At 38.2% G+C, this 15,700-nt stretch overlaps 1 protein-coding gene across 3 annotated transcripts in view; it reads right to left on the bottom strand.

Moving 5' to 3' along the window:
* The window catches only part of ZMYND8 (zinc finger MYND-type containing 8), a 106,684-nt gene that overhangs the window by 56,209 nt on the left and 34,775 nt on the right, over window positions 1-15,700 (bottom strand). For all 3 annotated transcript variants that reach the window (XM_026652629.2, XM_026652631.2, XM_026652630.1), the window contains exons 3-6: window positions 9,543-9,691; window positions 4,508-4,726; window positions 3,516-3,629; window positions 321-413 (exon numbers count right to left, since the gene is read on the bottom strand). In XM_026652629.2, the coding sequence (XP_026508414.1) occupies window positions 321-413; window positions 3,516-3,629; window positions 4,508-4,726; window positions 9,543-9,691 (575 nt within the window). The remainder of the gene's footprint in view (window positions 1-320; window positions 414-3,515; window positions 3,630-4,507; window positions 4,727-9,542; window positions 9,692-15,700) is intronic.

Here is a 15,700-nt window from a genome sequence, read left to right as displayed (position 1 = left end):
TTTAACATGATGGGGCCAACTGACTGAGAATCAGGGGGCCATGACTGATTCCTTGGCAGCCTTCTTTCTCCCCTGGGAACAAGCTGAGCTCAGGTACAGTAAAGACTATTTGCAGATTTACCCATAAAAGTGAGTCCAGGACTCAGTAAGAGCAGGAGGATTAATTAAATAGTAAAATGGTATTACACTGATTTTAGAAACAGGTATTATTAACACAAATCAGTACCAAAATACTTATAAACAGTATAAAAAACCAAAACACTCCCAACTAAAGTAACTGAATTTTAAAATAAAGCTTCTTCCCCTTGCTGCAAACCAACCTTTTCTAATGTACAAAGGTCCATTGGATGAAAGATATATTCTGCATAATCTGGGTGTTGATCCAGTGAAACTGGCTTTTGAAATGGCTCTGTCTGTTAAAAAGGAAAAAAACAAGCAAACCACACATTACCAATACCAAACAGTTTCACCAGCCCAACATTTGCAATTCCTGTCCTAAACCTACTTACAACTGGGAGGTCTGAGCAAAAGTCCTTCTTTGGAACTACTGATAATACAATTAATGAAGAAGAAAAAGGCTACAACAGAACAGAATGGACTGAAAGGGTTCATTTCATGGTATGTTCAGCCTCTAGTAGCCACAGGCCTGGATTTAAATCATTTTTTAGAAACAGCTATAAGAGCATAAGGCCTCCAATTTATGCTTTTCTAAAAACAATTAGGAAGTATCTGACATTATATTTTTCCATCAGGCTTTTTTTTTGATAGACTGATGTTATGTATAGTACAAACCACTTAATGGGGGGAAAACAAATTTAACCCAATATAAAGATTGTTGCACAACTATGACAGTAATTCTGCTCAATTGAGATACCTGAAGGATTTCTGGTCTTTCTGACACTCACACTCTGACAGTGCCTCATTTCTCCTCAAAATACCTTTATCAAAGGTGGCTTAGCAAAGCAGAACTGTTTTAATTCTCCCTTATTAGATGCTGTTTACAGCTAGCCCACTTCAACCTCCCAGTCCCACAAAATCCCTCAGAAACTTGCTGACTCTGTATTTCTCCATCTGCCAAATTTTATCCTAGTTTGCAGGGAAGAGGGAGAAATTCAGACAGATTTGCATTACCTTGAATTATTTCATGAACCAACTGGTTTCCTGTGACTGAATTACAGGAACAGGGAACCAATAGGAGAATTTTGTCAGGTACAAAATAACATTTTATTTTAACAGTGAATTCTGTTTAATAAGGGCAAAAATCTCTAGATTGGATCATCCTGATTAGGATATATATAGATAGAGGTAGAGGTGTGTGGTGGGGGCAGGAAGAGAGAAAGAAAGAAAGAAAGAATTTTGTTGTAAAAAAGGCACATAGTACCATATTTTTCTAGAATATATGGACTATAATACTCCAGAGATAATCAGCTTCAATTTAAAAATACTATGATATCTTGATTGACAAGTGTTAGTCACAAGCCTGAAGGAGGAAATACCCCAAATATATTCATTAAGCAACATCTTTCTAGCTGCATTTTCACAATGCATAGATAATAATTCTTGGCATACTCTTTTGTAAACAAACAATGCAACTTTGCTTCTGAAAAGCAGCAGTTACAATTTCTAATAGCTCATTATAATAGCACAAGATTTACAACACCAGAGTTAGAAGATTTTCAAAGGACAAAACTCAACAATACTCAAGATGCTGGTCTTCCTAGAAACTGCTGTTATTATTTTGCTTAAGTATTTATATAAAAGAGATCAGAATTGGTAAGAGCCAATGACTCAAACTCTTGTTTTCATAACATTACTTCTTACTGTAATACTGTGGACCCAGAGTCATTTTCTGAGTTCCTGTCTCTATAGTATCGTCTGTGTGCAGGAATGGGAATGGAAGGCAGTTTATTAACAAAGGATTTGAAACAATCCTTCACAAATCATCTAGAAGATCCTAGCCAGATTTACTTCTTTATCACTAGTCCTTGAAGTCCACACAGGCGTGCAGAGGGAGAGTGGGATGAAGGTGACAACTGAATCCTCTTAAAAGTTCCAGACCTACAGCAATGGAGGGACAAAACTAAGACAGACGCCGAGACAGACTCCTGCATATCAGAGCCACCTTAACCAGCCTTCTGAGGATTTCATCAGCAGCTGGTGTACTGCTGGCACAGAACAGAAGAAATTGCTGGGAAAATGGGAGCATGGCTGGACCACACTTGCAATTTGGTAATCTCTGGCTGTTAGAGTAGCTCCTTGGAGCCAAAGGCAGCCAAGCACCATTCTAAAGCTGCTCTGACTTCTGTCAGTTTCTGAATCATCCCCTGGCCAGACCCAGGATCAGGCAAAGATTAAGCATGACATGAAGTCACCTTCTGCTCCATAACTCCCCCTCCCTCCCCATCTCAGCTTCCTCTGTAAATTTACAGGAGCAAGCTAAACTGATAAAACAGTTTTAAACTAATATAGGTCTGTCCACACAGGGATCCACACTGGTTTAACTAAACATGTGCAAGATTGTGTAGAAACATGCCCTCTGGGGAGACTACTCTAGACCCTAAATTTATCTTGCACATATAAAGAAAAGTTGCAAATTAAACCAATACAAAGCAGGTATAAACCAACGTACCACCACCCTTTTAATTAAATCAATGCAACTCTGTGGTTAGGCCACGTCTCTGGCTACAGTTGTAGCCATCTAGCAGCAATGCCGCTAGTGAATAGATAGAAAGGATTCCTTCCGTCTAGCCCTGGAGAAACATTCAAGCGCACAATTTTGCTGCTAAAAAAAGAAGCAGCAAGCTTTGACTGTGTAGAAATTCATGGCTTAGGCCCTCAACACACCAAGGAAAATTTCTCATTGACCTTTGTTGAGTGGGGAAGTGTTGAATTTTATTTTCTATTTATTATTCATTATATCTACTCTAAATATTGTTAAACTGCTAGCTTAATTCTTCCTTCAGTTTATTCCTCAATTAATCCCTGAATCTCATACAGCAACAGTAAAACGTTAGCCTGCTGAACTTGACTGGGACTCATGAGATCTAGGTTCTGCACCCATTTCTATCACAGGTTTCCTGGGTGATCTGGGAACAGTCACCTAAGCATTGTGAGCCTCAGTTTCTCCATCTATAAAATGATCTATAAAATGGGGCCTACCCCTTACACACAGTGTGAGGTTTTTGATCATTCAGACTCTACTGTGAATATCAAAGACTACAAATAAAATAATTAAGCAGAAGAACAACATTATCATCCAAAGCTGTGCTAACACTGATGCGGTCTACACTGATACCAGGAAACCTTTCATTTTACATGCATACCAACAGATTACGCAGCACCATAATAAATTACACTGCTGTTTGCCATCAACAACTACAGATATATGTGGGCAACTAACTAGCTCGAGATCAAATATACAATAAGCTATGCCATGACCAAGATCAACAAAAGGAAACAAACTATATAGCATTAAATTATACATGCGAGTCTAATGTAAAAAATATTTTCCTTACCCCTGGCTGTTTCATTTTCTGTAGTGCAAACTTGAGCAAGTATGATAGCTGTTCAATGGTGAGCATTGTCATAGCTTTACTCTGCGTTTCTATGCATTCTGCTACAGTAATTTTCTACAAATTAAGATTACAAATATTTAATCAGAAAACATTTCTTGATGACTGTTTTTCATGACTATTTTACATTAAAATGTCCCTTCATTATTCAAGTGGGTGGTAATAGCTATCCTATGAAAATACAACAGTGCTGATAGCGTAACACAACAAATATAACTTATTCCTCAGAATTTTCTTTTCCTCAGTATATAATATGAATATATTAGAAAACTTTAAAAAAAGTCAAGAAAATTATATCCATTTTCTACTACATTATTATTATTATTATTAAAGTGAATACGGAGTACTTCAATTCCCAAATTTGACTATGGAATTATGATATGAATAATTGAGAAAATTATCTAGGCCTAATCCAATAAATACTCAAATTGGTATGTGGGATTTACGAATATTGAAATAATGAGACAATGTGCAGTTCTGTTAACAAGAATCACTGAAAATATATGGGTAAATATTTACTTATTCCTCTCAAGAAATAATATTAATACCCACTGTTCTGTAGGCCCTACAGAGCAATTTTTTATGCATTCCCGTAGAGCTGATCTGCTCACTAACAGAGGGAGCACAAGTTAAATTAGCCAAACATTGCAGAATTAGAGGTTCTTGACAAAGTGATCATTCTTTGCAATACAGCCTTCTCTCCAGATGGGAAAACAAAGGAAGTTGAAGATTCAGGGTTAGAAAACAAATGATATCTAGATACCCAAGACAACAGAAGGGTCTCTGTACTACCCCTTCTACTACCTTTTCCAAGGTGCAGTCACAATAACAGAAGTCCAAACAGAGTAAAGGGAAAACTAATTCTGGTTCTGTGACAATTTTCCTCGAATCTCAAGAACAAGAGACACATACACAGGTCCTTATATCAAACTAACCTCACATTCTGGGCAAAACCAATCACCCTCTGGTTCCGCTGTCAGTTTCAGACACTTAGCATGATAAACCCGAGGACAGAGTTCACAGCAGAGGACTTGGCCTTCCCGATGACAAACCCAGCAATAGAAATCATTCCGTCCATCCTGTGGTACAACATCAACAGGGTCTGTGGTGAGTGGCTGCTTCATATAGTAAAACGGACCATGTCTTAGTTCTGACTGAAATGTAGGCAAGAAAGACAGGTTTGGTTTCAAAACAAATCTGTATTTTCAAATAAGTAATAAAAAAATAACAATATTCATAATAAAAAACAAACAGCAGTTTACAGAGCTCATTTAGCATTTGTGCAGGTACATTATCTCATTAAATGCAGAATGGATATTTGTAAATAGGTTTACTCTCTACTGATATGCACACTATTGGCTCACACTGAATACAAACTGGGGAGATAGGGGGAAACAAGGATACAGTGTGTAGGAGACATAATCCAGTAATAAGACTTGTAGATACTCTCATATTCAATACAGAGATGTGCCCTGTAGAGGTGATAGGTTCCCCAACAGGGAGCAGTGCAAGCTAAGACTTGCAGTCTCCACAGCTTTGCCTACAGTAGGAATTTGCACTGTTGCTGAGAACTGTTTGCACAAAAATCCCCTTAACTATAAATGAAAGGCCAGGGCAAAATTATCATCAACAGCACTTCAAAAAGCATGCCTGGTAGGGCCAAACTGACCCCAGGCTCCCTAAATGTACTAGTCCTTTGTTGAAAAGCTGCTAACACTCCCTGGAAAATTGAAAAGAATATTCCATTAGGAATTATCCCACTGATGGCACTTAGTTTTCTATTCTTTTCCACCTTCATTAATTATTAGGAATAATTTGAAAAAAGTTATCCTAATTTTAGACAGAGTTTATTTACTATTATTCCTCATTTAACATCAAACCATAATATTGTGGCATCATAACTGGTTGCTCTGGACATGACTAATATCACGAAGTCCATCAGTCTCATCAACTCAGATTGTGATCTTGTTAGATTTCTAAAGCTACATAGCTGAATAGGGGACAAAGTAGGTGGTGCAGGAAGCAATACTCTTCCCTCTATGTCATTCCAGCTGAAGCTGCTTTTTTTCCAGAGATGCAGACAGATCACTTTTAGCCTCTAAATATCCCACAGCACTTTTGGCAAGAGTAGGGGTTTTAACAATACTATCCTAGTCAAGTTCCAGTTTGGCTGATATTATGTTCACCTGAGATTTCAATTACATCTGGTAGTACTCATCTCTTTCTAGCCTTAAGTGATATGCAGCACTGCTCTGCACTGCTAAACAAGTACTGTGTTTCCACTATAGAGATGGATGAAGTGGCTCCCCCTGCTCACATGCTTTTATATATAGTAATATAACATTAAAGGTTATGTATATGTAATACATATACTAGTAAAGACTTCTGAAATCATGTGGGATTAGAGATACTGTATAAGGCCTTATATATACTAGGAATTGGCTATCAGTTGTTGAAATTGTAACAAACTACAGATGTAGCTGTGAGAGTGAAAACCCCAAGTGCAAAAAGGAAAGCTGTAATTTACACTGCTAAAACATACTCAGTACTTGAGCAAGGATGCATGGCTGCAAATTACAGTTTTTCTAGTGTACACTTGGGGTTTTCACCCATCCAGCTACTCTGAGTACAGACCACCAGCAGCTGAAATCAGTGCAAATTCCCAACATAATTTCAAATACCTTATGACTTCACTTGGGGAATAAGCAGCAGATAAATTTCCTAAGCAAAGATACTGTTTTCATAAAAACTTCCTTAGAAATCCACACCGGAGGAAGACATAAGAAAATGGTCATAACTGTTTCTAAATAGAAGAGTTTCAGTTTCCTAGAAGTCATGGGCAACTAAATGTTCGCATGATGGTGCTGGTGTCTTTTAAACATTCATCACCTCACTTCCTTTGAGCCAGGCTGAGCAGCTGAGCTGACCAGCAAGATACATTTATGGGGCTCAAAAAAAGGGCCTGAAGGACTGAAAGTGACAGATTCATTTGCCTAAAAAAGGACATCCTCACACTTGGTTTCTGACCATAGCAAAATGTTCTGATACATTAAAATTCAGCATTGAACAAAGTAGTAAAACTTTGTTTTCTCTATGAGTTGCAGCAGCAACTCCCCACGCTCTCCCAGCTAGTCAAGTCAGGCTCGAGTAGATAGTCTCTTGGTTTTAAAAAGGGCTTATTGCCTGTAGTCTGTATTTATATTAAGTTAACATGAGCTGACTAATAAAATAGAAAACTACAGTAATATTTACAAATTGATTTGGAGAAATCAATATGATGCTTTACCCAGTTGTGTGAAAAAGAGTTATTGCTAGTTAGGAAAATGAGCTGCAGCCAAGAAGGCTTATGTGATAACTGTCTAGTTAAGAACTCTAATTTTTCAACATGTTTTATACATATTCTCTGACTCCATAACTCTTTGGTTACAGATTCATAGATTTCAAGGCCAGAAGGGACCACTAGGATCATCCAGTGTGACCACCTGCGTAACACAGGCCACAAAACTTTCCTAGCATGTATCTTTTAGAAAAACAGAATATTCCATAGGTTTTATTCTAACACACATTGGCATCACGCAGAAAAGGACCACTTAAAATTCAACACACTCTCAGCTTTCATTGTACATTTCTTTGTACATACCAAAAATGGTATAAAACAAATTTCTACACCAGTCTTCAGATTACCTTTAAGGGTTAATAGGACAGGCAGTCAATTTACATGGTAAACAGTCCACTTTCAGAGTGGCTCAGCAATAAGGCCAACAGATTCACTACAAACCCCCAGTTTTGTCTTATCAAAAACACGAAAGACATCAAGAATGCCCATTAATTTCAGGATGGCTTTTGGACTCAACTGCTTTAGAAAAAAAATTCTCATTAGTTGCTTGCAGATAATGTGAAGTGATTATTTGGCATGAGAAAGTAAAAATTAAAAAATAAAGCATCTAATATTTAAAATGGAACTTAGGGCTGTCAAATGACTAAAAAAATTAACCATGATCAATCGCAAGATTTAAAAAAATTGCCCTGATTAATTGCAATTTTAAATCGCACTGTTAAACAATAACAGAATACTATTTATTTAAATATTTTTGTGTTTTCTCTATATTTTCAAATATATTGATTTCAATTACAACACAGAATACAAAGTGTACAGTACTGATGACGGGTTCTGCTCGATAATTATTCAGATCAGTGTGAGTCATTGCACGTTCATTTTCATCATCTGAGACAGATGCCACAAACAAAAGGTTTATATTCTTTTTTTGGTGGTTCATGTTCTGTAGTTTCCACATCGGAGTTGCTCTTTTAAGACTTCTGACAGTATGTTCCACACCTCAGACCTCTCAGATTTTGGAAGGCACTTGAGATTCTTAAACCTTGGGTTGAGTGCTGTAGCTATCTTTAGAAATCTCATATTGGTACCTTCTTTGTATTTTGTCAAATCTGCAGTGAAAGTGTTCTTAAATCAAACAACATATGTTGGGTCATCATCCAAGACTGCCCTAACGCAAAATATATGGCAGAATCCACGTAAAATCACGGAGCAAGAGACATACAATTCTCCCCCAAGTTGTTCAGTAACAAATTTAATTAACACTTTTTTTTTTTTAATAAGTGTCATCTGTATGGAAGCATGTCCCCTGGAATGGTGGTAGAAGCATGAAGGGGCATACAAATGTTTAGCATATCTGGCATGTAAATATCTTGCAACGCTGGCTACAACAGTGCCACGAGAATGCCTGTTTTCACTTTCAGGTGACACAGTAAATAAGAAGCAGGCAACATTATCTCCCACACATGTAAACAAACTTGTTTGTCTTAGCGATTGGCTGAACAATAAGTAGGATTGAGTGGACTTGTAGGCTCTGAAGTTTTACATTGTTTTGTTTTTGAGTGCAGTTATGTAAAAAATAAAGTTACATTTTTAAGTTACACTTTCACAATAAAGAGATTGCACTATAATACTAGTATGACGTGAACTGAAAAATCCTATTTCTTTTATCTTTTTTACAGTCCAAATATTTGTAATAAAAAATAGTATTCTGTGTTGTAAATGAAATCAATATATTTGAAAATGTAGAAAAACATCCAAAAATATTTATAATAAATTTAAATTGGTATTCTCTTATTTTTTAACAATGTGATTAAAACTGTGATTAATCACGACTAATTTTTTAAATCTAGTTAATTTGTTTTCCGTTAATCGCTTGACTTAACTGCGATTAATTGACAGCCTTAATGGAACTTTAATAAGGAGATAGTGCACAGAAGCCCAGTTTTTCAGAGGGTGCACAAACCAGCTTCTGAATTTGTTCCAGTAGGTCAAGTAAACTCTGAACAGTATTATATGGTGCACCTGTAATTTCACCTGGACACAGAAAATAAAAATACCCACAATGAGTGTGACCCTTTGATTCATCTGGTTTGATTTAGGCAATGGCCACTATCCAGTGATTCAGTGGAAAAATTCCCCACCAGGTGCTTGTAAAGTACATAGATACTTGTTAATGCTTGTAACAGGGGTAAGGGGGAGGGGAATCCTTCTCAGACCTGAGTTTTGATTTTCCTGATACTATTTCCATATTAATGATGACAAATACTGTTATGAATAAATTTTGTCCTTTTAAAAGATCTAGTTAAATTAATTAATATAATTTAGAATATATTCCTCAATATCTTCTTTTGCTCAGAAGTTCACATGTTGGCAATATGCTAAGAAAAGTAGGATTTCATTTGATTTAGTTTAAATTTCCTATGTTTTGGCTTCACAGAGTGCCCCTTGTTTTCACAGATATTAGGGAAGACAAAGGCCTATTAAGCTATCTTGTCCATTCACCACAATCAGCTAATGGAGATCTGCAGTACAATATGAAACTGAGTAAAGAGGAGAAAGCTCCATATCCATTCTCATTACATCCTTAATTATTTCATGTGCTACTATCACATTAAGACAATGAGTTCCATTACCTGCTCTTTATTGTTACTGTTCAATAGGCCAGGTTTCTTTTTCTTTTTAATAGGGCTTGTAGATGCATCTTGGGGGGAGTGGCCATTGGAAGAGTGTGGAGGGCTGGGAAACTTCCTCTTTTGTGCTGTGCGTTCGGCAGAGCCAGGATCTATAACAAATACAATAACACATTTAAAGAGTCCATAATATACTTCCTGAAATGTTTGCTGAAAATGCATCCAATCAAGACCTACATAGCTCTGCAGTCTGCATTTCTTTACTGTTTCACTGAATAGAGCACTATTTCTCAATCTCTTTTCAACAAGTAGTTGATAATACTGGTAGCTGGGACATAGCTATGCAATGCCCATACATGCTGTTAGAAAGCTCTCAGCTTACACCCAGGTTTAAATTTAAAATAAACTTTTCTTGTTTTCATGAATTCTGAAGCATACAGGATACAGTGATGAAGCTTAGCAGTGGACAGTTCTTTACTAGAGTTATACCTTAAATTTAAGAAGCAAAGATACAACAATATTTGTAATTCTTGATGGCAATAGGTCAAGTAACACAGTGGGAACCAGAGGCTACAAAGCTGAAGGAGGGGAATATAGGAGCCACAAATTAATATGTGGTAAATGAGCAATCCAGATTTTCTTCCCTTTATTTCAATAAAGCTTTGACATTTTTGATCTAGGAAAATTTCACTTGTCTCTTTGGTCCCTAAGATATATTATAAATATGCCCCCAAAATAGTAATATTTGTACTTTTACAGCACGTGTCATTTCAAGATCTCGAAACTTTTTCAAACATGATTTTTTAACAACACAAGATCCCTGTTGATCCCTGTATCCTGTGAAAACCAAGCAAAATTTGAAGGGATTGGGAAGAGAGATTCAGCCCCAAAAAACAGCTTGACCAGCTTGCTTCAATGAACACCCATCAAGTCAGCCTTCTTTCTCCCATAAAAAAAACAAACTAACCAACCACCAACAAATGAAGCCTCCAACCAGGATTTTAAGCATTAACTATTCCCCACTGAAAAATTAGGTAACAGGTTTGAGATCTTCAAAGGACCTATTATAAATTTTGAATTTATTAACGTTTTTATTCTTGGCCTCGATTTTTGTGTTTGATTAAGATCTTTAAGAGGAATTATTTATGGTCAAGAAAAGGTTAACTCTATTTAAACTTCTCTTGTGAGAAAGGACTTACAGTGAGTCAAAAGATACAGGAGGAAACACAATATTTGAGTGTTTTTGATTTTTTTTTCTTGTTACCAAATTGAATTGATTTCTAATGAACATGGAAAGTTTGGCTGGATTACAAAGAATTTACTGCCATATTTTAGAAGGCACAATTAAATAATCACCTGTAGTAGACAATAAGCTCTCACTGAATAAGGCTTGACAAACCAAAGGTGAATGCTAATTACTTAATAGGCTTAATTTAACACCTGCTTAAATTTTCCTTAAACTTTTTAAATGAACAAACAGAGCAGTAAAAGTCTGAAACAAAACAGATTTAAAAAAAAGATCGGGGGACTTTTCCCATGGGTCTCTTCAGTCACTTCTCCCCTTCAAACAAATGCCTGACAAACTGAGGCTGGTCTACACTTAAAAATTAGATTGACCTAACTATGTAGCTCAGGGCTGTGAAAAACCTTGTGTCCTGATTACTGTGGTTAGGTTGACCTAACCCAGGGGTTCTCAAACTGGGGGTCGGGACCCCTCAGGGGGTCATGAGGTTATTACATGGGGGGGTTGCAAGCTGTCAGCCTCCACCCCAAGCCCTGCTTTGCCTCCAGCATTAATAATGGTGTTAAGTATATAAAAAAGTGTTTTTAATTTGTAAGGGGGGGGTCGCACTCAGAGGTTTGCTATGTGAAAGGGGTCACAAGTAAAAAAAGTTTGAGAACCACTGACCTAACCCCTGGTGTAGATGCGAGAAGGTCGAAGGAAGAATTCTTCCATTGACCTAGGTACCACCTCTCAGAGAGGTAGATTAACTGCATCAACAGAAAAACTTAGGAAGGGTCTACATTATGCACCACAACTGTGCCTCCTTAGAGGCTGTAGTGTAGACATGGCCTAACCATTTCTAACATGAAGCAATGTTGCTGATTTACAAAACATCCCAAAAGATATAGCACTCTTAACTAAGCTGTATTGTGAGACCTGGTTAGATCCAGAGAGCAGCAACAGAGTTACACAGATTCATATTAAATTGCACATCACTTCAGAGTTCATACTGAAGTGGCAGGACAAAATGAACTCTACAGTAACATTTACTGTTCATCAGCAAGTGCATCCATCCTCTTCCTGCATCACATATGCACACACACACATACCCTCCCTTAACATCCACCACAGTAGGGCCTGGTCTATTCTTAAAAAGTTTTGCTATATTTAAAAAATATTTTTGCCAGTATAAGCCTGATCTCCATTATGAAGATTTGCCAGTATAGCTAGTGTAAACAAGGGTATGTGTTGCAGCCACTATCCTCCCAGGGGAAGGTAAGATCTCCTTCTTAGCTCATCAATATCTACCTTTACATTTCTAAAGATGTAACCTGTTGAGACACAAGGCACTCTTTCTCCCACAACCGGAGGCAGAATGGACTAGCTCCACAGCACTATCTGCTCGTAACACCTTGTCCAGGACAGCCTTTTTATTCTGTGCTAGTAGAATGCCTAGCACAATGGGGTCCTGGAGCATGGAGGGGGCTCCTATGCACTATGGCAATACAATAATAATAATATGCTGGGTTTCACTGTACTAGTGTAGTTGCACTGCTCTGGTGCAGCATGTATACACTAGGGGATTTGCACTGATGAATTTACAGCAGTGTAAAAAAGCCTCCTGGAGACATTAAGGCCTAAGTTTGATATTGGGAATTAAATCTTGGTCTGCCACAACAGTGCAGATCACTGTCAAAAGACTAACGTATGTTTGCGCATTTAATTTTCTAAATGTCATTGACAGAGATGGTGTGTTTTATAGCCATCAGCAATCAGACTAGATAGAAAAAGTAGAATGGTGTCCAACCAGCTACAAAAGTCATCTGCCCCAGAAAGTTACAGACAGTTGCTCATGTAACCGAACATTCTTGGCCACTAGCCCAGTCAAAAATACGTGCAGAATCTTCACACAGCTGCTGGTCTCACGAAACCAACAGCTTGAGAAAATAAATACTCAGAGGCTGAAGCAATTAAGTTTGCTCCTTGTGCAAGTTCAGGAAATGCTCAAGAAAGGACTGTACTGCCAGTAGAAAGTAAGTCTATGATATTGGGATGTATTTGGAGAATGCAGGCAAATCACAGGCTTGGAGAAGAATATAAACAATTATGGAAAAGAGAAACTTTCAGCTAAGAAGGTACTTGTGCTAACCCAAACATATTTATGAAAACACCAACAGAATCTACCCCAATTAGCAATGAACTCTTCTCAGCTGCGGTCAATCATACAACAGTAATTATGATAGGCTGATCAACTGAGAACGAAGAGGATGGTGGCAGTTAATTGTTGGAACTTCCAGTAAAATATTTTAAATATGTCTTCTAATGTTAGAGGCAGTACAGCAGAAAGTGATTATCTGGAATTTTCTAGACAGGGCAGTTATTTCTCAGGACAGATACAGTGCTGTATGGCATCTCCCAGGAGGTCCACAAGCACTGTAGCACATCTCTAGCCAGTGATTATCAATCAACAATATGATGAAATAAAGTAACAATATAAATAAAACCACTGCACACAAAAACAAGAAAATCAGATGGAGGAAGGTACAACCAAGAAAAGGCACTTTCAGAGGACTATTCATCTGAGGCCCAACCTACATGAGACAGTTGCACTGGTTTAATTAAAGATATTATTTTAAACTAGTGCAAAAGGCTGTGAGATCACTTCTGATTTAAGAGTGGTTTATTTTGGTTTAGTTTAAATACATTCCTAGTCCATTTAAACAAAAAACTAAATAAATCTGGTTTAAATTGACTAAGAATAGGGTTAAGCTAACTCTTAATCAGTTACTTTAATCAGCAAAATAAGAATGACCACACAAGGGTTTGCATTCGTTTAACTAAACTGTTTTAAAAAACAATTTAATTTAAACCAGTGCAACTTTCTTGTGTAGACAACACCTGAGAATATTCTTTAGTGAATACTGAGAAGTGTCTTGCAGCATAGGCGCTGACTCCGTGGGTGCTCCGGGGCTGCAGCACACACCGGCAGCCCCCCTATCAGCTCCCCCCCACCCCCTCCAGTGCCTCCCAGCGGGCCTTGCAGATCATCGCCTCCCCCTCTGCCTCCCCCCCTCCTGCCCGCCGTGAACAGCTGTTTCGCGGTGTGCAGGAGACTGGGGGGGAGGACCGAGAAGGCGGGGCGCTTGGGGGAGCGGGTGGGAAGAGGCGAGGTGAGGGCGGGCCCTGGGGCAGAGCCACGAGCCGAGCACCCCCCGGTACTTTGGAAAGTCGGCACCTCTGCCCTATAGAAACATTAATGATATCTTACAACCATCACATAAGGTACGTAAGCGCTGCATTGTAATTTTTATCTGACAATGAAAAAATGGAGGCAAGGAGGGACTTGCCTGAGGCAACTGAGCAAGTCAGAATCAGGAACAGACCGGGCGCCTCTAAGCAGTAAACACGCTCCCACCACATATATATCAATATAATTTCGAGCAACTGATTGCCACTGAAACAAAACTGAGGTCTATGTAGAAACTGTTTATAGGCAGAGCTGATGGTGACACCTATAGTTAAGGCTGCCTGAGACCTACCACAAAAAGTGCTTGTTTTCAGTTGCTTACAATTTTGCCAAACTTTAATAATTTATTCTGAAATTTTACATGTCATGTGTCAACTCCAGCCTGAGTCTTTTTGAATAGTTTCAACAAAACCAATTTCAAGAACAAAATTGTGGGAATACTGAGTTTGGGAAGGGAGGGAAAAGATGGGGAGAAAAACACAGGAGTCAGGGGAAGATGGGTAGAGGGGTAAGGTTGGGACAGGCTGAGGGAAACAAGATATAGAAGGGGTCAGGTTTGGGGAAGGACAAGAGACAGGGGCAGATGGTTCTGAAACCTCTAGAGCACATTCCTCTCCAGAACCTGGAATAGAATCCAGGATTCTGGAGTCTCTACAGTCCTATGATATAAAACTCACTGGCCAAATATGTTTCATTCCCTATTGGCCCAGATAGACACTAACAGCTTATTACTGCTACCAGTCAGTCCATTAGTTCAAGTAGCAGAGATCTGTGCTGTGGATCTAAAGGTCCCAACCCAGCTACACATGGAAATCAGTATGGTTCCACATTATAAAAATTCTGCTTTTTCAGTTTGCTGATTTGAAAATTTAGAAGATGACATTTTAACAAAACATGTGAACAGTATGGTTGCAAAGTCAAACACTCAAACATTCCCAAATGCCAGAATTAAGAATACCTGTGCATATGCATTATGATGCAGTCTTTAATTGCATAATCACATACTATTTTTTCCACAGAACCTATGCTTCATTCATTCAGTGCACAGGATACATGGACCATGCTCAGCGAATGACTCAGGAGCGTATTGTGAAGGAAGCTGTAGTCTATAGAACCCCCTACCTTATTTGTTGATGAAACTGAAAGATTTATAGTACATGAGACAAGGTACTGCAGATAGAGAAAGGATGGTCTCAAGTTTGAGGCAATTTAATATGCTGGAGACCAGGATTCTATCCCTGCCTCTCCCACAAAGTTCCTGTCATGCTGGGCAAACCACTTGACCCAAACTTTTCATGTGGTTCTCAACCCATTTACCAGTGTGGGCCACATATGCAGCTCTTTATGTGTTATGTGGGCCACATCCACACAATATATATACTACCTGTATGGCCCTGAAGATGTCTCATGGGCCACAGCTGTGTGCTGATTGGGCCGCAAGCGGCCCACAGGTCGAGAACCACTGACAAAGAGGGTCTATATTACACATGGTTAAAAAATCCCAACTTTTTCCTAGTGGATGCATCACAGAGTTGCACCACTTTAACTTAAGATGTGATTTTGAAATGATTTACTTAAACTAGTGCAAAAGGCTGGATGGACATTCTTATTTTCCTTTAAACCTGTCTCATTTGGATTTAGCTTAGGCTTTGTCTACACTGAAAAGTTTACCACTTCAACTATGTCAGC

The sequence above is a fragment of the Terrapene carolina genome, unplaced genomic scaffold (assembly GCF_002925995.2).
Source record: "Terrapene carolina triunguis isolate 2854851 unplaced genomic scaffold, T_m_triunguis-2.0 Scaffold130, whole genome shotgun sequence".
Lineage (NCBI taxonomy): Eukaryota > Metazoa > Chordata > Testudines > Emydidae > Terrapene > Terrapene triunguis.
Note: the sequence above shows the minus strand (reverse complement) of the source record. Positions and strands in the feature narration are given on the sequence as shown.